At 38.4% G+C, this 24,900-nt stretch overlaps 1 protein-coding gene across 5 annotated transcripts in view; it reads right to left on the bottom strand.

The window, feature by feature from the left end:
• robo2 (roundabout, axon guidance receptor, homolog 2 (Drosophila)) overlaps window positions 1–24,900 on the bottom strand; it is an 837,757-nt gene that overhangs the window by 231,522 nt on the left and 581,335 nt on the right. For all 5 annotated transcript variants that reach the window (XM_051926308.1, XM_051926309.1, XM_051926310.1 and 2 more), the window contains exon 6: window positions 20,062–20,189. In XM_051926308.1, the coding sequence (XP_051782268.1) occupies window positions 20,062–20,189 (128 nt within the window). The remainder of the gene's footprint in view (window positions 1–20,061; window positions 20,190–24,900) is intronic.

The following is a 24,900-nucleotide window of genomic DNA, read 5'->3' as shown; positions in this document are numbered from 1 at the left end:
TCCATTCGATAGCTGGAGTCGGGTGGAAGAGGACAGAGCTCAGAGGAGAGGAGTGGAGGCAGTCAGAAAGAGGCCTGGATTTATGGGTGCTTGGTGCAGGGGCACTGGGTTGTGTGCACACTTGTAAAGAATAGTATGTATAATAAACATGTGTGTGGTTTGAAACCATCGGTGTCTGCCTGCTCTCCACACAATGCATTCTTTGATTTGTCTTTCTTTCTTTCATAGGTTCACAGGGCAGCAGAGCCTATTCCGGTAGGACCAACCCTGGATGGGACAACACTCACTTACACTAACTCATTATGGAAGAAGGCAATGCAGTATCCCTGACATGCTTGCCTTTTTTTTGTTGGAGGAAGCTAAAGTGCTCTAAGATTAATTAGTTAGCCACTCTTCCGTCGTCTTCGATGCTGCGTCCTCATCTGATATAAAGCTTCCTCCACTTCTCCCAGTCCTGTGCTACGTCCTCCAGGTTTTCTCCCCTTGCTCCTCTGTCTCTTGCTTCCTCTATCACCATATCTTTCCACCTCTTTCTTGTGCTCTGACATCATGGAGGGAACGTGCAAACTAACCACGAGAAGGCTGGAAACTGAACATACATCTCTGGAACTGTGAAATGAAATTAACTGTAATGCTGTGTTTTTGTTTCTTTCATATCTGTCACAGATATAAAAGTTCGTACCATCTTGAGCCTTATGATACTCAAGTTTTGTGCCACTAAACCCTTTCATTCTCCTGTATAAGACTGGGTTTGATGGACCTTTACATTTTGGTGGATCATCTTGAGTTTGGTGGGCTGTGCAGTGCTCTGAGCCAATGCACTGTGAGGAATGCTATATTTAATATAAATCATTGTGCTGTCACTGATATGATTCCTATTCATAAGTCGCATCGACCAGGGAGCTCTGTTTCCTCCACACACAGCATAGAATTGTCCTTAATAATAATGAATACCTCTCTGTGTGTTCAATCATTCATCCACCCATTCATTCATTTCCTGAACCCACTTATTCCAAAACAGGGTCATAGGGATGTATAACCACGTCTGGTTTCATTTTTTCAGCATTCATTTACTCATTTCCCATGCTCTGTGGTTTATATGGTGCTCTAGCTAACAAATGAAATGTTTTCGCTTTCAAGGGAACTCCTGATTGCACACCAAAGACCCCTACTTGGCCTTGATTCCCCTTGCTGAAAAATACACGGGTCAACAAAAAGCCCAATCATTTACTACAACAAAATCTAACCCCATAAAATAAATCTTTGGTGCCAAATGATAACTTTGACATTTGATTTATATGACTGTCGAAGAGCGATATGAAAACCTGCTTAAGGTCACCTGTGTCATGTTTAGCTAGACTATACCTTTTATTTTTCATCTTTCCCCAGACTCGGCAGATGTTTTGTTAGATATGGGAAACCTTTACATAAATAAAATGAAGATTTTTAAATTTTGAATTAGAATGTATGCTTTGCAGTAATGGAATAGAGAGCTACTATAGTTCATGGAATTATCGTTATAACAAACACTGATACTACCAGCACCGAATGCATCAACTCAACAAGCTGTCCACTCTCCTTGTTAGGACCGTGTTTCTGTCCTTTAATCCTTTCCATTTTTAGTTTTTTTTTTTTTTTGTAATTTATATTTACTCTAATTTTAATTAATTATTTATTTATTTTTAATATTTATGGTTTTGACCTATCCACGTTCTTCAGAATTACCTATTTAGGGCTCTTGGTGCTCAGAGGGGGATTAACTGAAAGTTCTGCTTAAGGAACCTGATGATTTAGACACTTCAGGTTTTAAGCAGTTGTCACGGGTGGCTGGGTGCTATACCCAGCCGGGATGCCTATATAGCGCCTCTGCCATGAGAGGACAGCCACCCTGGTTGCTATGGGGGTCACAGGAACCAAGCTGGGAAGCCTATAGGGGCCCGTGGCTACTGCCAGGGGGTGGGTTCTAGATCCTGAAGCCCTGGAAGCCAGCACTTCCGCCACACCGGTAAGTGCTGGCGGAAGGTATACCAGGGTCACCCAGAGTGCTTCCGGTTGCTCGGCTGGCACTTCCGCCACACCAGGGAGTGCCGGCGGACGTTCGTCAAGGGGCACCTGGAGCATATCCGGGGAAGTATAAAAGGGGCCACCTTCCAACAGTCGGGAGCTGGTGTCAGGAAGAAGAAGACAAGGCTTGGGAGGGTGGAGAGAAGGTGGCCCGAAGAGGACCATTGTGAGGCCAGAGAGAAGGGTGACTGTGTGCTGTGCGGGACGTTTTAGGGACTTGTAAATAGTTTAATAAACGCGTGTGGCATTAGACAACTGGTGTCTTTCGGTCTGTGGTCGGGCTGGCTATCACACAGTGTTCTTCAACACTACTTTGTGCTTCCCTGTGGTAATTTCTGGCATTTTTATGTATATTTTGACTTATGGTTTATGTAGGGGCGGCACGGTGGGGCAGTGGTAGCGCTACTGCCTCGCAGTTAGGAGACCCGGGTTCGCTTCCCGGGTCGTCCCTGCGTGGAGTTTGCATGTTCTCCCTGTGTCTGTGTGGGTTTTCTCCCACAGTCCAAAGACATGCAGGTTAAGTGGATTGGTGAATCTAAATTGGCCCTAGTGTGTGTTTGTGTGTGTCCCGTGGTAGGTTGGCACCCTGCCCAGGATTGTTTCCTGCCTTGCGCCCTGGGATTGGCTCCAGCAGACCCCCGTGACCCTGTGTTCGGATTCAGTGGGTTGGAAAATGGATGGTTTATGTATATTTAGACTTTTATGGTTTTGTACAGTGGAGATATTGGTCTAAAGATTTTCTTGTTTTGGAAAAGTTTTGTTATTTGCTAACTCGATGAGGTTGTTATGTCTTCACACAGACAGAGTTTGAGAGTTGAACCAGAAGGTAGTCGATTATACAGAAGAAGGGTAAAACCGGGAGTTTATAAAACATGAGCAACAAAGTAGAAGACATAAAACTGGTCAAAATTTCAAGAGAAAAAGTTTAAAACCAATGGTGCATTTGAAAAGAGCAATTTGAAAATGGGTTTTAATTCTACAATTAGGATAAGGAAGGGAAATCCAGGATGACTTTTTATCCCGTCGCTTCATTGTCCTCTGAGGACACACCCCAAACAACGCATGAAGTGGCACTAACAACAAGAACCCAAAATGGTGGCGATCATGAAAAAACAAAATTGGATGGATTAAATGGTTCAAAACCCTGTGCAACTCTAAAAGTGACTGGAATTTGCAGTTCATATTCAGAGAAACCCAAAAACCCATAGTATTAGAACTCAGAAATTCATGGAGAAGAAGACATCAAAAACAGAAATAGAAACCAAATTAATAACAGAGGTAGGTTTCCTCTTGTGACCTTGATTGTCACATCATTTACATCATAGGAGTGGTGGCTCTGAGATTGAGGATCTACACCAGTGTCCGGAAGGTTGCTGGTTCGAATCCCCATTACTACCAAGTGAGATCCTACAATGCTGGGCCCTTAACCTGCAAAGCCCTTAACCTGCAATTGCTCCAGGGGTGCTTTATGATGGTTGACCCTTGTGCTTTGACCTCAAGGGGTATGCGAGAACTAACAAATTCCTAATAAAAACATTGTATAAGGTGAAATAAAAAAAGAGGATGTAACATGTAAATATGGTGGCAGTCACATCATACCTTTTCTTTCGGCTGGATAACATTCTCTAAAGCAATTCTAACGATAGTTAGTTTCAGTTTCGGTATATTGAACTCCTACATATGGACATGAAAAATTTGATAAATGAGAGGAGGCCATTTAATTCAAATTCAAATTTGTTTAGCTAACAGCTAAGATATTCCTGTCTGTCTACGTCTCAGATTTTCACTTTGTCTTCACGTTTTGTTTGCCTGATCATTTTGTTGCTTACCCAGATTCTCACGTAAGACACCTTTGAACTCAATTAAATACGTCCTGCTTACTTTCGATGTCGACAATAATCCTAAGAAGTGACATCACATTACATTCTTTATGTAAGTTTGTTAGTTTTCTAGATGATTTTTTGTTCCGATTTTTCTGGTTTTCTGAATTGGCTCTTGCTGTCAGGTTTCGATGCTTGGTTTAGCTGACTTAGATTTGTGTTTTATTTGGTTTTCTTTTGAATGTGTCTTTTTTTTTATTTTGAAGTGAATGCTTTTTGGATTTTTTTGGAGATTTTTTTGAGTTATCTATTTATTTTTGAAATGTAATTAATTAATTCAACTAAATATTATATACTTTGTTTGTTATTTGGCAGCTCTGGCTTTCTCCATTCCCCATAACAGTTTTTATGTCAAACAGAAATACAAAAAGAACCCCAGGTTTGGTTAACAAAAGAAATTTGATGGTTATTTGTTTGAACAAATCACATTGGGAAAGAAAGAATCCAGAGGTTTTAAGGTAACATCTACCTTTGATCAGCAATCTTGATGGTTAAAGAACTGTATGTCATTTTTATTCAATTTGATATCTTGATGTGCCTTCAAAATTGAAATTATAGTGTACATATGATATTAATATTTTTGAGCTTGCTTGACAACAATTAAAATGATATATGTGTGCTTTATAAGTTTATACAGACACTTTATTCCATCTCACTGTCTCCTTGGGTTTCAGATCTGGATGCTGTCCCAATTAGCTATCAATGCTCTCTTAGCACATAGCTGGTAGGATGTCAGGGTATAAATCAGTCCAGTTACCAATTCATTCATCCCTTCATTTTCTAAACATGCTTTATTGATTAATAAATAATGAAAAGGCAGCACACCAAACACAACGTAGGTGCCACCCTGGAATCAGATTTCAGTCCTTGTACCCACTCAGTCACTCATACTGGGCTAGTTTAGAGACACCAGTTAACTCCACCTGCACATCTTTAGAATAAGGACAAAAACCCGGAGTGTTCTAAGAACACCAGCAAGAGCAAAGACAGAAAATGTAAACTCCACACGGACAGGCACTGGGATGGGAACTGAACCTTATTCAAGGAGTAATAATACAGGAAATAGGAATAATCTACAAAAGCATTTCTTTAATAAACAATGCACTGCAGAGATATTAGCCTTGAGCTAAACTACTTACCTGAGGAAAAAGAAACAAGAGAGCGGCTTAGTGGATTTAATCTGTATCACATTTTTGTCTGAAGCAGTAATTTAATTTAAATTTCAGTTTGCTTTAAGTAAAACAATATTCCAGATTTTACCGAGATTAATGAAATGTTATTTTTAATAGTATGTTTGGAAAAACACAATGTAATCCACAGAAGTTCTTTCTTTAGTCCAGTCACTAAAGTATATAAAAAATAAGGCTTTCAGTTAATTCAAAACCAAGCTAAACCTTCCAGATGTCTTTTTCTGAAGAAACACTCCAATATTTGAATTCTTCCTTCAGGAAAGCATAATATAACCTAATGAAAAATAAGATTCTCAGGATGAAAAGTGTGTCTGAAAATATTATGTCCTTTAAAATATACATTTGTAATATAATAAAAATACAGTGCAATACTGCTGCTGATGTTATAAGTACTACTAGTAATAATAATAAAATAATAACCCCATTCATTTCTAAAGCCACTTATTTCAGTTTATCATCATGGCTGCTGTATTTTGTCCTTCATGCACTGCTTCAAGGGATGGAAGTAACATATAATAATAATAATAATAATAATAATAATAATAATAATAATAATAATAATAATAATAATAATAATAATAATACTGCGGTGGGCTGGCGACCTGCCCAGGGTTTATCTCCTGCCTTGCGCCCTGTGTTGGCTGGGATTGGCTCCAGCAGACCCCTGTGACCCTGTAGTTAGGATATAGCGGGTTGGATAATGGATGGACGGATAATAATAATAATAATAATAATAATAATAATAATGCGGTGGGCTGGCGACCTGCCCGGGGTTTATCTCCTGCCTTCCATCCTGTGTTGGCTGGGATTAGCTCCAGCAGACCCCTGTGACCCTGTAGTAAGGATATAGCGGGTTAGATAATGGATGGATGCATAATAATAATAATAATAATAATAATAATAATAATAATGCGGTGGGCTGGCGACCTGCCCGGGGTTTATCTCCTGCCTTCTATCCTGTGTTGGCTGGGATTGGCTCCAGCAGACCCTGTGACCCTGTAGTTAGGATATAGCGTTTTGGATAATGGATGGATGGATAATAATAATAATAATAATAATAATAATAATAATAATAATAATAATAATAATAATAATAATAATAATAATATTAGAGTTCCATCAATGCACTGCTTGAGCAGGAAATGTTCACCAAACCCCTCACATCTCACTACAATCCTGGCACACCATCATCTTCAAGGGAAAGGTGTAAACAATATTGAGGAATATTTCAGTCAAATTAAATAAATAATCCACAAAAATATTAAACTACCTTGAATTCTGACAATAAACACGACTTGTGTTATTTTGGAAGAATTAAGTGAATAGGACTGGCAGACTTTGTTGGTCTGCATGGGCCCCTCTCATCTAAGTTGTTCTAATAAAGATATCAATAACAGCATGGAAAGTGGGTACAACATGATTAAATGTGTCATGAAATATATTTTATGGTTGCTTACTTCTTTATTTAGTTATGTAATTATTTCTTCATTTATTTCATTGACACCACATGCAACATAAAATAGACAATTTAATTAAATATATAAATAAACAAATAAATAAAAATAATGTGACATGTGGGAATAAATGAATAAATGTGTCATGAAATATATATCACTTTATGTATTGATGTAATTATTTCTTCATTTATTTATTACAGTGACACTGCATGCAACATGAAGAATGCAATGAAATGAAAACTGTCACTTTCACTCGTCAAAGTTGAGAGGGCGGGCTCTAGTGAGTACTATAATTTCTTTGGTGTGTTGTCAAATGTCATATTTACAGCAGGCTCTTCAGATGCAAACCGATGCAGGACAAGCCAGAGCCCACCCATCCAACTGTGAGGAGGAATAGTGACAGTTTTCATCTTACTGCGTCTTTCATGCTGCATGCAGAGTCACTGTAATAAATAAATGAAGAACTAATTACATATATACATAAAGAAATAAGCAACAAAAATGATATCTTGTGACATTTCATCATTTATACTTATGTTTAATGTTGCTATTAATCATTTATTGTCACATTTCACAGTACTTTTATTTACTTGCTTATTTATTTAATTTTGTTTGAAATATTCCTCCATATGAGATTCCTGTGAAGAGTCCTCTCATAGATGACATTCGTCAGAGTCTGGTGGAAACAATCAAGAAAATAAAAAACAAATAATAAGATGGTATGTTTTTAGTTTATGGAACTTCTATCACACTGCAGTGAACTGAAACTACAGTGCTCTAAAATGGCTCTCTGAAATTTACTTGGCGAATCAGTTACACAGGGGCGGCACGGTGGCGCAGTGGGTAGCGCTGCTGCCTCGCAGTTGGGAGACCTGGGGACCTGGGTTCGATTCCCGGGTCCTCCCTGCGTGGAGTTTGCATGTTCTCCCCGTGTCTGCGTGGGTTTCCTCCGGGCGCTCCGGTTTCCTCCCACATTCCAAAGACATGCAGGTTAGGTGGATTGGCGATTCTAAATTGGCCCTAGTGTGTGCTTGGTGTGTGGGTGTGTTTGTGTGTGTCCTGCGGTGGGTTGGCACCCTGTCCAGGATTGTTTCCTGCCTTGTGCCCTGTGTTGGCTGGGATTGGCTCCAGCAGACCCCCGTGACCCTGTGTTCGGATTCAGCGGGTTGGAAAATGGATGGATGGATGAATCAGTTACACATTTAACATCATGTTTCTGGTGATGACGGTTTAGTGTTCATTTTCACTGTCGTCTTTGTATGCCGAGTGAGTTCTAACTCTAAAGTGAGGTAGATTGACCGGGGTAAAATAACATTTTCATAAGCTGATGGAGTTAATGAGAATTACTTTTATTGTGACAACTACCTGTTTTGTGAAACTGTTTTGAGCAGATAGATAGATAGATAGATAGATAGATAGATAGATAGATAGATAGATAGATAGATAGATAGATAGACATGAAAGGCACTATATAATACATAGATAGACAATATGAAAGGCACTATATGATAGATAGATAGATAGATAGATAGATAGATAGATAGATAGATAGATAGATAGATAGATAGGAAATTTAACTTTTTACAGAAGCTCTTTAAATAAATAAATACATAAATGGACAGCTAAATAAATAGATAAACACGCACACACACACACTGTGGTCTGAACTCACACCAGAATGACTAAAATGGAAGAAAATTGAAAAAGGAAGAAAACGTCTGACTTGGGGGCAGCACGGTGCCGCAGTGGTAGCGCTGCTGCCTTGCAGTTAGGAGACCCGGGTTCGCTTCCCGGGTCCTGCCTGCGTGGAGTTTGCATGTTCTCCCCGTGTCTGCATGGGTTTCCTCCAGGTGCTCCAGTTTCCTCCCACAGTCCAAAGACATGTAGGTTAGGTGGACTGGCGATTCTAGACTGGCCCTGGTGTGTGAGTGTGTTTGTGTGTGTCCTGCGGTGGGTTGGCACCCTGCCCGGGATTGCTTCCTGCCTTGTGCCCTGTGTTGGCTTGGATTGGCTCCGGCGGACCCCCATGGCCCTGTGTTTGGATTCAGCGGGTTGGAAAATGGATAGATGGATGGACTTCTGACTTGACAGTCCCAGTGAGACACTATACATGTGTTTTGCTGTTGATATTAAGGAGCCCCCCGTCGTGTTTCTTGACCCTCTTCTTCTGAATGATTCATTGGCTGAAAGCCCTCAGTGTTGGTGTGTCACAGAGACGATGTGCAGCATTGTTCATAATGGCACTCAGTTTTGTTCTCATTCTCTCTTTTGCAATGACCTCTAGGGGGTCTAGAGTGTGTCCCACTATGCACTAACAGGCACAATTCTTATTAACACTGCCTAACAGATGAATGGTATCAATATAATGAATTAAAAAAACAGGAACTTTTAATGATTGTAAAGCTAGAAATAAAACTTGTGCAATTCCCTAGTTTTCGTCTATTAGATCTGTTTAAAAAAAAGATGGATGTCACATTTATGATTGATTGCTCTTAACTTTTCACAAAAGAAAATCTTTCTAATCCATTAGCTGGCTACTTCTATGTCAGATCTGATCACAAACTACTAAAGTAATTCTGAAGACTCTCAGAAACTTGTTGGTTGTGATGTATGTTTAATTAATTTGGAATTAATTTGGCCTTGACTCGGTTGGATATTCGCTTACTGCTGGCCATCTAATGAGGCAAATAATCTGCTTATTATCAGAACTCAAAGTGGTTCTTTAACTTTAAATTAAACTGACACAATTTGGTTTTTGAGCTATCTTAGTTAGCAGCGTGATTTTCTTAGCTTATTTTTTTTCATGCAGTAAATCAAATGCTCACGACTTCAGATTTGCTACATATCTTTATTCTTTTTTCAAATTCACTTTATGTAATGGAGGCTCTGGTGCAGCTTGTAGCAGTGAGTTACAAGTCAGGAACCAACCCCAGGTGAGGCACCCATCAATTGTAATTTTCATCAACTGTGTTGTAATCAGATCATGGCAGAGACCATCCCTGCATGTGGCACCGGCTCATCATGAGTAACAGAATTTTAGAGCTGTCAGGTCAACCTAACTGGCACATTTATAGAATTTGTAAGGAAACTGGTTACACTGGATTAATCCATGGAGACACAGCAATAAAGCACGTGGGAGTGAACCCAAGTCTCTGGAGCTAAGCAGGAACAGTCCAGGCATTGATTCACATGTATACATTTTTTTAACCCACTTATGCAGTTCATTGGAAGGGAAGCCGGTGCCAATCCCAGCAGGGCTGTGCCACTTAGCTATTTAGATTTTAGTTCACTTATGGGCACGTGTGAAGTAATGACTGAGCTGGCAACCTTTTAGTTTATAGCTTACTTCACTAGCCATTCGGCCACGCTGCTTTTTAAAATGATAAACACACGTATATAATTAAGTAGCTAGTGCATTCTCCTTATTCTCCATTCATGAACCCTCTGTCCATGGATTACATTTTAAAATGTTGAAGGAGTTAGGGAGTGTCAAGTTGAACGGGACCGAAGAAATCCCCCATGTAAAGTCTCTCGGATGTGTTTTAACGTTTTGCGATCGGCTTCTGTTCACCTCCACGCTTTTTAATTTACACCAAGTGAGAGGACATCTATGTCCATTTGTCCAAATAGTCACGCATCAGTGCCGTAGCCCCTGCAGATCTCCCCTGGCAGTAAATCTTTGATCGTATTGAGCTGCTCGGCTTTGTGTTTCTGCGTCTGCTGAACAAGATCAGTCCATTTATATGTAAGGAGCAGTTTATCGAAAAGAACTGTTGACTCTTGCTAGTCCATTTATGTCTATTACGAAGAGGCCTTGTATGGTTGGCCTCCAAGTGTTTCCTATCTGTCTCCAACAAAAGCTGATCTATATGTAAAGTAAACAGAAAATGCGTTTCTCATAAATGAATGAGAGTTTATTAGCTTCATTGCATCATTTATTGCAATCTGGATACGCGGCAGGAACTAAATTACTGAGATTGTCTATGAGTTGAGCAAGCACAGAATTAATGCATATTTAAACAATGCGCCTACCTGCCTTTGATGGGATGTAGTATGACAATTACCCAGCCGAGCTTCAAGTTCTAAAAATGGCAGCTCGTTTGATTTGAGACTTTAATGATTTATTAAAGTCATCTTCACCTCAGAGGAAATGGTGTATCAGACAAGATATTTAATTCATGATGGAACACATCTGCCCAGAGGCTGGAGGATTTTTAAAACAAATACATTTCTGAAGGCTCTTTTTCTCTTGGTCATATTTTATTCAGAGAGGTAAAGCAATTACTGTCTCCTTTCTGAGGATAGACTGAATGTTTAATTTTCAAAGATCTTTCACCCTAATAATTTCTGACAATCACACAGTGGGCATTAAACCTTAGGCTGTTTTGACCCAGACAATTTTCGATGTTATTATTATTATTAGTAGTATTATTATTATCTTTATTATTATTATTATTGCTTCTTTTCTGGTTGGTATTTCTTTTAATTAACCCTTAAATCTGAAGCAAAACTCCCTGATTCCAGCTCTTATTATTATAACAAATGAAAAACAGGGACAAGGAATAAAAAAAAAATAATCAGAGGCTAATCGAGATTAGGAAATAAAGTTTAAACAACTTCCTTTAAATTTCTGTTTTATTGAGCAACTATATGAAATGCTATTAAAGGTACTTTGATTTCTGTTTTTTATTTTTTAATATTTTGTTTCTCCACTTTTTGCTACAAACTACTTCCATCTAGACTTTTGAAGAGCAGGTCTTCAAATTTTATAATTAATTTAACCACAGAGTAGATTCCAATGTAGTCTAATCAATTTGAGCCAATTCTTGAAGTTATACCCTGTTGGGTGCAGTCATTGTTAATGTTTGTGATGGTCCTTCTATTGGAATTAATTTCGTAATACAAGTAGTGATAAAATACATCACATTTTTCATTCCAACAGATGGCACATTGTCAACATGATAAACTTGTACTAAATGCTGCAGAGTTATGGCAAGAGACAAGCTAAAACTTACAACCCCAAATCAGAGAATGCTGGGACATTCCAAAACAAGTTAGGATGGGTATTATGAGGTATGATAATTAAATAACGATGTGATTTCAAACAGTGGCAATTGTAATCATGATTTGGTACAAAAGCAGTATCCACACAAGAAGAGTCCTTGAGGATTAAAAATGGGCAGAGGATCTCCAGTTTCTCAACAAGTGCATGAGAAAATGATTGAAATATTTAAAATCAATGATCCTCAGAGAAAGATTGGAAGGGATTTGCATATGTCTTCCTCTACAATTCATAATATCATGAAACGATTCAAGGAATCTGGAGGAATTTCAGTGTATCTATACCAGTGAAGCCTAAGCTGAACACCCATGATCTCCGATCCCTCAGATGGAACAGCATCAAGAAGCGTCACTCATCAATGGCTGATAGAACCACATGGGCAAGGCCTGATTACTTTGGCAAACCTTTGTCAAGCACTAGAATACGGAGTTACTTTCACAAATGCCACTTCAAACTTTACAGTGCAAAAAGGAAGCCTTATGTTAACCATGTTCAGAAGTGGCATCGACTTCTGTGGGCTTGGTGGCATCACACAGTGGAAATGTGTATTGGGGTAAGACAAATCAGTATTCCAGATCTTTTTGGGAAGAAATGGACACCATGTGATCAGAACCGAAAACAAAAAGGACCATCCAGACTGTTATCAGTAACAAGTCCAAAAGTCAGGGTCTGTCATGGTATAGGGTTACGTCACTGCCCTTGGCAAAGCCCACTTCTGTGATGGCAACATTAATGTAAAAAAGTACATTGAGATTTTAGAGTAACAAATGCTGCCTTCAGGACAACATCTTTTCTAGGGACGTCCATGTATTTTTCTAACAAGACAATGCAAAACCACATTCTGAACACATGACAAAGGCATGGCTATGGAACAAGAGGGTCCAGGTGCTGGACGGGCCTGCCTGCTGTCCTTACCTGTCCCCAGTAGAGAATGTGTGAAGAATTTTGAAATTAAAAGTAAACTATTTCAACCATTCTATGATCTGCTTCTCGCAACTGAAAGAGGGCACCGTGGCGGATGTTAGCCGACTTGCTGACCAACCACAAGCGTTACCTGGTAGGTTACCACCCATACAATCAGATTGTGATTCAGACTACGAATGCCATGAATATATATATATATAGTTTTACTGTCAAATAATGCAAAGAGTACGCGACACGTGTTTCGCCTTGATTCTGGGATCATCAGGCGTACACACTCACTGCACCCCCTCTTGGGAATCAAACCTCGGACGTCAGCACTAGAGGTGCAGCCCCTAACGATGCGTCACGGCGTGTGGTTCGTTCATTTGACAGCATGTAGATCGGGGTAATTATATTCACCATCACCCATACAATCAGATTGTGATTCAGACTACGAATGCCATGAATATATATATATATATATATATATATATATATATATATATATATATATGTATATTTGCAGAAGCTAAGATGCTTATTAGGCCAAATCCTTTTACCAAGGCAGCATTAATAAAACTAATATCAGTATTAATATGCTGGCCTAACCTTCAACTGCTTGTTAACTTAATAGTTCATTTTTTTTCATTATGACATGTTTCTTCATTAAAAGGAAATGGATAGTGCAGATAAAGTCTTGACATTTTTCGATTTAGCTTTGATTTGAATCTCCTTTACACTCTCTTGAAAGCCCCAGATGACAGACAGATATAACAGTGTGCTTTAACAGCTACATACAATATAGCAAAGGTGACAAGTGGTAACTGAAAAAGGCTTTTCATTCCAACAGAAGTGCAAACGAAGACATTTGAGACAAAGGTCAGACATAACCTTTGATCGTGTGTTTGATCCTTGAAGTGCTTACCCATGTTAGCAACTCAGTGCAGATGCATTCAGGTTTAGTCAATTAACAGGTTAGTAACACAGCAGAAGCAGATTGCAGTAAGCAGTAAACACAGCAGTAAATGAAACAACAACATAAAGTAAAATAAAACACAATAATTCTGCAAGAGTTGAAAGCAGAAGTGTTTTTAAGGCGGCTGCATTTCACTTTGCTATATTTCTGTGCACTTGTTAGTAAAAAGGTGAATAATAATTAATGAAGCTTGATTTCAAGCACTGCGTGAAGCTCATGCACAAATGGGTTTTAAGGATGGTTACTTACCAACAGGGCGAGCTGGAGACAGAATAATGATGTGGTGGAAATAGAAACAGAATAGACAAAAAAAAAAACACAAAAATAAATAAAAGTCAGGATGGATGACATGAACTGAGAACTCATTCTGACAAGGAATAAAAACAAAAGTTATGAATCCCAATTTCTAAAGGCGTCAAGAACATGCAGGCTCTGCCCACATCATTTTAGGGACCACAAGACCAACTAACAGGAAGTCAGGGGACACACCTCACCCGCCTTCCCCCAATTAAGTAAACGTTTCCAAGATGCAATTCTTTCAGTGCATGTCAGATTTCGGGAGAGCTCTTTCCGAGTTCCAATTATTTTCATATAGCCCTTAGTCAGGTGGCACACTCGGAGCGCTGTGAAATCCTCAAGTAGTCTTCAATTTCCTGCAAGTGTTCTCTGCTCTCAAGGTTTAGAGTAGGATTTCCAGAGGCTTACTGTCAATGACATATACATGTCTTATACTCCCCCTTTTCTCTCTTCACTGTAGATTTGTAGTCCCTGAATTTGTTTTTTTGAAATCTATCTCCTACACTGACACTGACGGCCATGCTGTCTATTAGTTTCTAGTGTTAATTGACTCTTATCCACATTTATGCCGTTCTTTCTTTTATATTCTGACATGATGTTTGAATATTTACAAGCTTTTCTATCAGTTCTGTACTATTTTAAAATAGAGTACTTTATTACAGTATTGCCTGCTTTTTTGTTATTTGGCTAGTTCTCTTGGAAATCACAAAAGCTGAAGCATTGATCCTATGGGGAAAAATGGGGTTAGGTTCTGGTGGGACACCGGTATGGGAAGAGATGCGGTCGGGTGGTTGCTCTCATCCCTCAAAGATCAATAATGATCTTCTCACAGGTTCATCTACAGAAAAACCTTGTTACAACTTTTACTTCCTCTTTAGACAAGTTCAGTCGTCTTCTTGGCATTCTGCCGCAGACCATTAGTGAGTGCAGGGCTGATCTGAGGACCTTACTAAACCATCCAATCGGTAGTAGCGATGTATACAGAGGGCGGGGTTTTAATCAGTGCAAGTTTATGATGCTCACTTACTGGGAACTCCTCGTTCGTCGGGAACGATTTCAGACCCTGATCCCCATGACGAATGGGGTTCAATGGCTTACCCATACCTCTTGGTGCAAGGTAGACACACATTGATCCACTCAGGCTCAACACATCTAAGGGCATCACAGACCAGTTATTGCTCAGTCTGACATTTTCATGCTCTGCCATTGGCCACTCGTAATATTTTTGCTGCTGTGCGTGGATGCAAGTTAACTGTGGGTATAGCAAAATAGGCTACACTTTTATAAAAGTGCAAATTGCAGGAATTTACTGTATTTTATACATATTGGGACTTGTTTGCATTGAGTTATCTTTTAAGGCAAAGTCTTATTTCTGTCCCTTTTTACTATTTTTGTCTCTTTTGAGAGTATCTGAATAAATTTGTGTATTCGTAAAAATTTCTTTGCGGTCTTCTCCTTCCTAGACAAATGCTTTGAAGGTTTCATTCCCTAAATGGACATTTTTGTGGTATATTTTTGAATATTAAAAACTTGTTTGGAATTTTGAAAACCAGGGACCCTTTTGGCCTGTGTTAGCCAATACAAGCCTATGGAGTTTGGGAACAGACTGTCTGGGGTGAGGTCTGTTTCTGAGCAATACAGAATAGGCTCTGGTCTGGCTTAAGGATCTTTTTAGATCTTTTATTTAATGTCTTTGCAACCCAGTCCATGTCAGATCTCGGGGGAAAGGAGGAATGGTACCCCCTTGGAGAATCACTGCCAACATTCATAGTGCCTTCCCCTCAGAGAGTCGTCACTGTCAGACATAGCATCTGTTTTGGAGAATCGCTGGTGATATTATGGCTGAGCAAAATACATTGCTTAAACAACCCACAGCAACTCATCGCAAGACACTTTGCAAACCGTGCAAGACCCGTTCCCATTGAATACAATGGTGAGTCGCAACCGTATATGACCCAATAGAGGCAATCCATGACCTGGCCCGTAGTTTAAGAAATTGGGTCTTATAGGCCTTACACTTCTGTACCATTTTGAGCACAGATACTCATAACATGGGGAAGTGCATAAGCCACACTGCCAGGTAGATAAGAGTCTGTCACATGTGTTATTAGGCTGAGGGTGACAGTGGGGACAAGTCTGTCTAGTCTAGTGTACTTTGTGCTCTCAAGTTCCTGGTATTTTCTATCAATATGGGCTAGATTTCTGTAAATGTTTGAACACCATTTGTATTATTAATCGAAGTACACAGAGTCATCACTATCTATCTATCTATCTATCTATCTATCTATCTATCTATCTATCTATCTATCTATCTATCTATCTATCTATCTATCTATCTATCTATCTATCTATCTATCTATCTATCTATCTATCTATCTATCTATCTAATATAGTGCCTTTCTTTCCTTTCTATTATATAGTGCCTTTCATGTCTATCTATCTATCTATCTATCTATCTATCTATCTATCTATCTATCTATCTATCTATCTATCTATCTATCTATCTATCTATCTATCTATCTATCTTATATAGTGTCTTTCATATCTATCTATCTATCTATCTATCTATCTATCTATCTATCTATCTATCTATCTATCTATCTATCTATCTATCTATCTATCTATCTATCTATCTATCTATCTATCTATCTATCTATCTAATATAGTGCCTTTCTTTCCTCTCTATTATATAGTGCCTTTCATGTCTATCTATCTATCTATCTATCTATCTATCTATCTATCTATCTATCTATCTATCTATCTATCTATCTATCTATCTATCTATCTATCTATCTATCTATCTATCTATCTATCTATCTATGCCAGCTCAAGTATAAAACATGTATTTTAAATCTTGAAGCATCATAATTATTAAATTGTCCATGAAAGGTATCACAGGACCTTATGATGCTGTCTGCCTTTGAGACTAAAACTAAAATGCCCTTATCATTTGCTGAAATTGCATCTTTGTTTTATGACACTGTTCAGAAGATTCAGAAAAGGCAGACATTTAATCAAAAGCCTGTAACTTCTTAATTTTGATAGAAATTGTTGTTTTAAATAAATCAGACTTAGAAATGTCCAGTTCTCTAGTAATCAGTTGTCATTTTCTCCAAACAATACTTACCCTTACAGACATTACACTGTTGTCTAATATGTGTTTGAAATTTTTAAATCCAAAATTCTGACACATACTGAATATGACTTAATTCAACCTTGCATTATTACCCTCTATAATTAAAATTAACAACACCCACAGAGACTAAATATTCAGTGTATACACAAATAACTATACAAATATTTAAAAAATATTTTTGGACAGCTGAACTGAAAAGAGCTCTTTTTTATGGATGGATAAGCAAAATGTCATTTTACTGTTGCAAGATTAATCATTCCAGAAAGCAGCAATCTACAAGTCACTGGCTGACAGGTGAAAGCAAAGTAGGGTTGTAAATTGGCAGAAATCAGCACATTTTTTTAATCAAATTCAAATTTAAATAAACACACATTCCTTCAGAGTAATCCACAGATATTCAGACTGGTAATGAAATAAAATGATTACTGAATGTTCATTGTCCAAGGTTATGCATGATTTGTTTCATTGTTATAAAGAGTGCAAAAAATAGTAAAAATAGATAAATTAAAAAATAAAAAAACAATGGGGAGATAATGGAATGATGAAGTATTATAAAGAAGCTGAGAGACGCCTTAAGAGCCCACTTTACATGGAACGGCTCTGTAGTTTCAAATTTCAATAAAGTACAAAGTTAACCTTTCTGAAACAGACAGAAAAGGAAGCAGAGCATAAGATGATTTTACATCTTTCAGCACATTCTCTTCTTAAACTAAACATAACAAATTTCTTTTGAAAGGGCATCTTATAAACTCTTCCCGTAATGGAGCAGCTCCACTTAATCATTTATGTAGCGTCTTCTCACAACTTGCTCCACTTGTACCCCGCAGATTGAAATGAAACAAACCTGTGTATTAAAAGGGTTACAAATTGGAAGCGGTCCCACAGGTCACTTGAACACCCCCCCCCCCTTTCTTGTATTATTAAACTGCTCCACAGAGACCCTGAACATTTGATTTAATGCGCATAGGAGAAAAGAAGAGAGATTATGGCAAAAAATGTTTTTATTAACCTTTCCCACCTTAACAGAAAAACCTTCAGCATGCACCACTAAACTGTGAAATGGTATCTCCATCTGCCTTATAGTGGTGCTCTGTAACCGTAAATAAATTGTAATTACAAAGACCACGAAAGGACTAGAATTTCTATACTGACTTCATCAAAGATACTTTTAAAATGACTGCAGAGCCTTAAGGATTTCATCGTATTAGTCAATTAATGATATAAACGATGCACCATACACTGAAATTCCAACACAAGTCTCATTTTCTAATAGTAGTAATTATCTTATGTGTGCTTTTCAGTACTTTTCAGTATAATGAAGGTAAATCAGAAAGCATCTTTCTTTAATTGAAACAATTGCCAGATTTTTCTGAGCATAAAATCTTACACATTGCAAGAATTATGAGTTTATTTATTAGTGGGGTCAGGTTATATCGCATGCACTAAAAATAGGCCAGTGTGAATTTATACTTACAGTATATATTTCTGGGGTTCACACGACCCAGTTTTTAGGAAAGTAGAAATAACACATTTTATAATGTGTGACTGATTAACAAAGTAGGTGATAATATATTATAATACTAGCCATCGCCCGCGTATTAGTGAAACAGGACAGTGAAGAGGGTCTTGCCCAGATCTCTACTCCTGACGTCACTCTTCCCTCGGCCCGCAGCCTCTGTCTTGGATTAGCGCAAATATATCACTCCTGCAAGCAAACTATGATTCTTAATGCAATGAGAGAAGTCGCAAAATCAACCGGAATGTTCAAGCAAATTATAGAAAAAAAAACAGATCTAAATCTGTTAAGTAGTTCTCTCGTTTGCTAACTAAGCGGAGTTAAGGTTATGCCCCGAGACAGATGCGTGAGTGAGGATGGCCCCGTTGCCCGATGAGTCTCTCTCGGATTCGCATTAATAAATTGGTTCTGCAAGCGAACTATGATACTTAGCGTGATGAGAAAATTGCAAAATCAACAAAAACGTTCAAGCAAATTATGGAAAAAAAGCAGATCTAAATCCGTTAAGTAGTTCTCTTGTTTGCTAAATAAGCGGAGTTAAGGTTATGCCCCGAGGCAGATGCGTGAGTGAGGATGGCCCCGTTGCCCAATGAGTCTCTCTCGGATTTGTGCTAATAAATCGGTACCGCAAGCGAACTATGATACTTAGTGCGATGAGAAAGTCGCAAAATCAACAGAATGTTCAAGCAAATTATAGAAAAAAACCCAATCTAAATCCGTTAAGTAGTTCTCTCATGAAAAGCGGACAGACGTACAAACGGATCTAAAAAACTATAAAAATTTCACGCTTGGAGCACGAAATTTTTAAAACTATTTTTTAGTGAGCACCTATGGGCCAAGGGTAACCGACATTCCAAATCCCAAGTCCTCATGGTTCGGGACATTTCATGATGAGTGAGTCAGTGGTATTTGGTTTTTATATACTGCATATAGATAACAGTATATTTTTGCTACTCAAGATTATCATTTCTCGAAACGCCTCAGATGGGATCTGAGAGGAAACCATTTTACCACTGACCATATGTTCTATACTGTACATGACTTGACTTCATGAATGAAGATATGTGCTTCTAAAAAATGACCAATTTAACACTTGTGTGTGGGGATGCCATGTTGTAAAATACGCTGTCTGTGAATTTGTACTTCTTGTACTACAGTTCAGATGAATAGGATGAAAGAGCTTGTTAGGGTGACTGGTCTGTTCTTATCGCAATTGTTCTAATGTCCTAATATTATTAAAGAAATTACAAAACCTGACAATATCAGATCATCCTTTATATGACAAAGTAGTGAAAAATAATCGGATGACTAGAGAAGCTATTGTGGTCCTTCTGATTACCATTTGTGTATGAATTTCCGTGTATAGAGGTGCTATTACATAATGTTTTGGTAACTGTATTCATTTATAATAATTTTTTATTTTCACATATTTATGTGTGTATTTTGAATGTAATAAAATTAGTTTCTCTCACCAGATAGCAGTAATACAGAATAAATAAACAGATAAGACAATTACAGTGCTACTATTCCGCTCATCTTGTGTTTAGTAGTTTAGTATGAAAAGCTAAATTCAGACTTACCCCTCACAGTAAGGGTAGCAGAAGCTTCTACCTTTCCAACCCGATTCTCAGCCACACAGGTGTAGGTACCTTCGTCACTACTGGATGCTTTTTTAATTCGGAGAATATAATCATCCTTGATGTCATATCTGTAATGAAGGAGAAAATATTGCATAAAGTTTACAAAATAGAAACTTTTCAAGACATTCTGAAAGCACAATAATTGATCATACAAGTAACATTCCCAGTAATACTGAATTAAAAATGCTTCGCCTCCACCGGCTCCCTGTGTCTTACAGGACTGAATCTAAAATTCTATTAATAATCTACAAAGCTTTAAATTGCTCTGCACTGGACTACATCAGTGACCTTCTCCATCACTCTGCTCCTGTTCACCCACTAAGGTCCTCTGATTCTGGCCATCTTGTTGTGCCCGACACTAACCTGCACTCTGTGGGTGACTCTGTGTTCAGTTATATAGTGCTCAGACTTTGGAATGACCTCCCGAAATTAATGAGATCGGCTGACTCCATTCATTCTTTTAAAAAACAATTTAAAACTCATCTGTTCAGGAAGGCTTTTAACTAAACCTGACATTCTGTCCCCTCTTTCAGTGTTCCTCTCTGTCCAGATGCACAGGATAATTTGAGTGTTTGTGTGTTACATCACAAATGATGTTATTTGCTAGGCTTTTGTTTAGAATTGAATCTAGTATTTTATTCTGGTGTGATGTCTTTTGTTCTATTTAATGCCTTTGTATATCCTGTATCTTCTCCCCTTGTCTGTGTGGGTTTCCTCCGGGTGCTCCGGTTTCCTCCCACAGTCCAAAGACATGCAGGTTAGGTGAATTGGCGATTCTAAATTGGCCCTAGTGTGTGTGTCCTGCGGTGGGTTGGCTCCCTGATTGGGATTGGTTCCTGCCTTGCGCCCTGTGTTGGCTTGGATTGGCTCCAGCAGACCCCCGTGACCCTATAGTTAGGATATAGCGGGATGGATAATGGATGGATGGATGGTATATCCTGTATCTGTCTGTTTTAGTGTTCTATTCAAGAAACATCTGTATCCAATGTTACGTATACCTGCTGTTTCTTTATGAGATTCTGTGAAGCACCTTTAGCATGGGAAAGGTGCTATATAAATAAAGTTTAACATTATTATTGTTATTAATATTATTATTATTATTCACTCAGTCCTCTGTTGTGAAGCTGCTTAAGATCATCAGAGCTGGGCACAAGGCAGGAAACAACCACAAAGAGGTTGCAGGATACCTGGGATGAAGCCTGTTTTTGGTCACCAAACCAGGGGAGTATTAATCTGGTTTTGGATATTTTGAAGCCTGCACACTTTATCGCCAATTTGGGTGCAGTATGTCAGAACAAAAACAGAAATAATTCCGAACATTAAATAAAATTAAACCAAATCTCCTTTAATGGGGTCTTCAGAGTAATAGGTATAAATTTAACATTTGTTACACTTTCTAATTGCTTTATGACGGTACAAATCAATCTTTCCCAAGCTACAGCCAATTACTAGACTAACACTCTATTGAAGACACATATATCGTTTGCTATAAAAGTAAAACGAATCAAACAGCAGTCTCCAGGATAGTCAACACAACATTTGTTTCCGTGGAACAAGAGAACATTTCCTTAAAATCCTAAACGAGACATTATTATGTGTGTTTCCACAGTCTGAAAATAGATCTTAAAGTTCGGCTTGAACAAGAATGACTAAATGTCTTCAGTGCAAAGAAACGTGGGATACGTGACATCTCTAATTACGTCTTCAAGTGACTTAATTGGTAATCTCCATGCCACAAGGCTTGCACACAGAGAAAATGTCATCTTAAGGCATCTGTTAGATTGTCCTGCTACCACAATGTTTCCTTTCTGAAATTAAGATATTTCTACGCTGGGCAAAGTCATATTCGTCGAGCTACTTGTCAATCATCAGAACCACAGAAGTACGACAGCTAATCAATCTAGAAAGATTATGATGGATCATTGTCCTGTCCTGCTTTCCGCTGATTACAACATCAAATTTGACCCGACTGCAATATATTGAAAACAAACCTGGTAAAAAAAAATCTCATAAAATTTTTGACTATTTTCTGCTTTACATTTTTGGGTTCTTTAAGTAGAAGAGTGTTTAGCTCTCTCTATATGATGGAAAGTTGACTTACTGACTCACTTACTCACCGCTCAATTATCAAAAAAAAAACACAATTTAGCCTTTAATTAAAAAGCTGAAATTTTGTAGGATCGTACATCTAGATCACTGATTATCTGCATTTCGATATATCAATATTTACGGGTATTTACAGTAGAAAAATAAATACTCTAAAATCTCAAAAATGCTTTGACTGATGTGATAAAAATTGGGTAACGTTATAGAAAATAGAAAATTAGCTAACCCATGTTTTTCTTTATTTTTCGACGTTTGTCGGTAATAAAGCTGTAATGAGTGGGATATTCTTAGGCAGCACGTCCTTTTTTTGTCTAAGTTGTGATTCCACAGAAAAATAGGGAGTGCAGTTCATCAAGCAAAACTGTGCCAATGTACAAGAGTGTGGGAGTGCAGCTGCCCTGCACAGGAAATAAAGATGAAGTGATGAGTGGTGTACTGCAGGGTTGCCAACTCCGGGCCTGGAGGACCACCGTGGCTGCAGGTTTTCATTCTAACCCTTTTTTGAATGAGTGCCCTGTTTGTGCAGCTAATTTTTGTGAATTCATTTTAATTGAATTGCTTTCTTAAGATTTGCTCCCCTGAATTTCTTCACCGTTCCTCTGAATTGCTTCATTTCTTTCCTTAAATGGCACCCAAACAGAAATGAAATGTGAAGTGGGGGAACCAACAGAAGATCAACTAAGTCAGGGCCTCAAACTCCAACCAGTTTCACTCCAACCAGTTGTTTAATGAGGCGCTGATTCTTGTTGTTCATTAAACCCGTTCTTTAATTCCATGGCTTGTTGCTGCTCTCATTGTGCAATGGTAGACATTTCCAAAATTGTTGATTTTCTTTTCTCTGAGAGCACTGGTCAAATGTTTTGGTGACCTGAGCAGATCGACATTCCTGAGACCTTCATCTTTCTTTATTTTCAGATATTGTACTTTTGACAGCAGTTGTTTTGGATCATTTTTAATCTCATTATTGTTTGGCTGTCAATTAAGGAAAAAGAAACACTCAAGGGGTCTGAGTTTTCAAGGGCAAGTCAATTAAAATTAATTCAAAAGAAGTTAATTAGCAGAAAAATAGGTCACTCCTTAAGAAAAGGGTTAGAATGAAAACCTGCAGCCAAAACCTAAATCCTAAACCTAAACCTAAACCTAAACCTAAACTCTTCACGGTGCGGTAAAATACATAGAGATTCAAGCTGGATTGAATTGTCATGTGCTCTTATATACATAAACTTTAAAGAACGGGAATTTGGGGGTGAAGCACATGCAATACTGCGGAGAACTATGGTGTCCTCTTTGAAGCCTGATCGCGATGTGCCATTACATTCTGGTTTGCACCAGCCCACTTGTACAAAACAAGCAGCGACACAACACCTTGGTCATTTTAAACGCTTGCACAGCCCGCTAGTGGAACAAGAAGGAAGTAGGCATTAATACATCCATCCATCCATTTTCCAACCCGCTGAATCTAAACACAGGGTCACGGGGGTCTGCTGGAGCCAATACCAGCCAACACAGGGCACAAGGCAGGAACCAGTCCCGGGCAGGGTGCCAACCCACCACAGGCATTAATACATAGTTTACAATATTATTTCTTTTTATCTGTTCTTATCTGTACAGTGCTTAAAACATTCAGTTCATTACATGGCCACGTAAATGTTCAGTGGTAAATGTCAATACTGTATGTAATAAGTTAAAGGAAACCATGATTCAGTGTTTAATGATTTTGATTTAAACCTTCCCAAAGTTTGTTATGATACAAGACTACATATTAGAGCATTGCATTCAAATCTGACTGAAGTTAACAGTTTTTCAGAATCTGCTACAGGGTCAAATTATATGTATACCCCAAAATATTGGGGTATGTTGGGGTGGAGTGGTGGCTCTGAGGCTAAGGATCTGCGCTGGTATCCAGAAGGTTGCCGGTTCGAATCCCCGTCACTGCCAAAAGAGATCCTACTCTGCTGGGCCCTTGAGCAAGACCCTTAACCTGTAATTGCTCCAGGGGCGCTGTACAATGGCTGACCCTGCGCTCTGACCCCAAGGGGTATGCGAAAACTAACAAATTTCTAATACGAGAAATCGTATAAGACGAAATAAAAGAACAAAAAAAATATATCAATTATTCCTACAAATAACCTGTTTGTGTGATTTCAAAACAATATAGCTTTTGCTAAAATTGTGTTTTGTAAAGACCATCATCAAAAGCCAAGTCATTAGGAGAAGCAAGAATTGACTTACAGCAGGAATGCCTTACTCATATGCAAGTGTATGTAGAACAGGCACAAGACAGGAACAGTCCCTGGACAGGACACCAACCAACTGCAGGGTGAACACACACACTCACACACATACACCCAAGGGTCCAATTCATCTAATCTGAACATCTTTAGACTGTGAGAAGAAACCCATGCGGACCTGAGGAGGACATGCAAACTCCTGTCTGCGAGCACTTGGGACTTGAATCTCAGTCTCTTTGCTGTGAGGCAGCAGTGCTGCCATTGGGCCACCGTACTGCCCATCATGTGCACGTGGTCCACAATGATTTGTTTCGAACAAAACTTCAGTTATTTGTATGGAATGTTATTTGATTTTAATAAAATCAATAAAAAAAAAAAAAACTACATGATTTATGGTTTGGGTTTTTAACAAACCTTTCTGAAAACAGACCCTCATTTTGTC

Source organism: Erpetoichthys calabaricus, chromosome 4 (assembly GCF_900747795.2).
Source record: "Erpetoichthys calabaricus chromosome 4, fErpCal1.3, whole genome shotgun sequence".
Taxonomy (NCBI): domain Eukaryota; kingdom Metazoa; phylum Chordata; class Cladistia; order Polypteriformes; family Polypteridae; genus Erpetoichthys; species Erpetoichthys calabaricus.
Note: the sequence above shows the minus strand (reverse complement) of the source record. Positions and strands in the feature narration are given on the sequence as shown.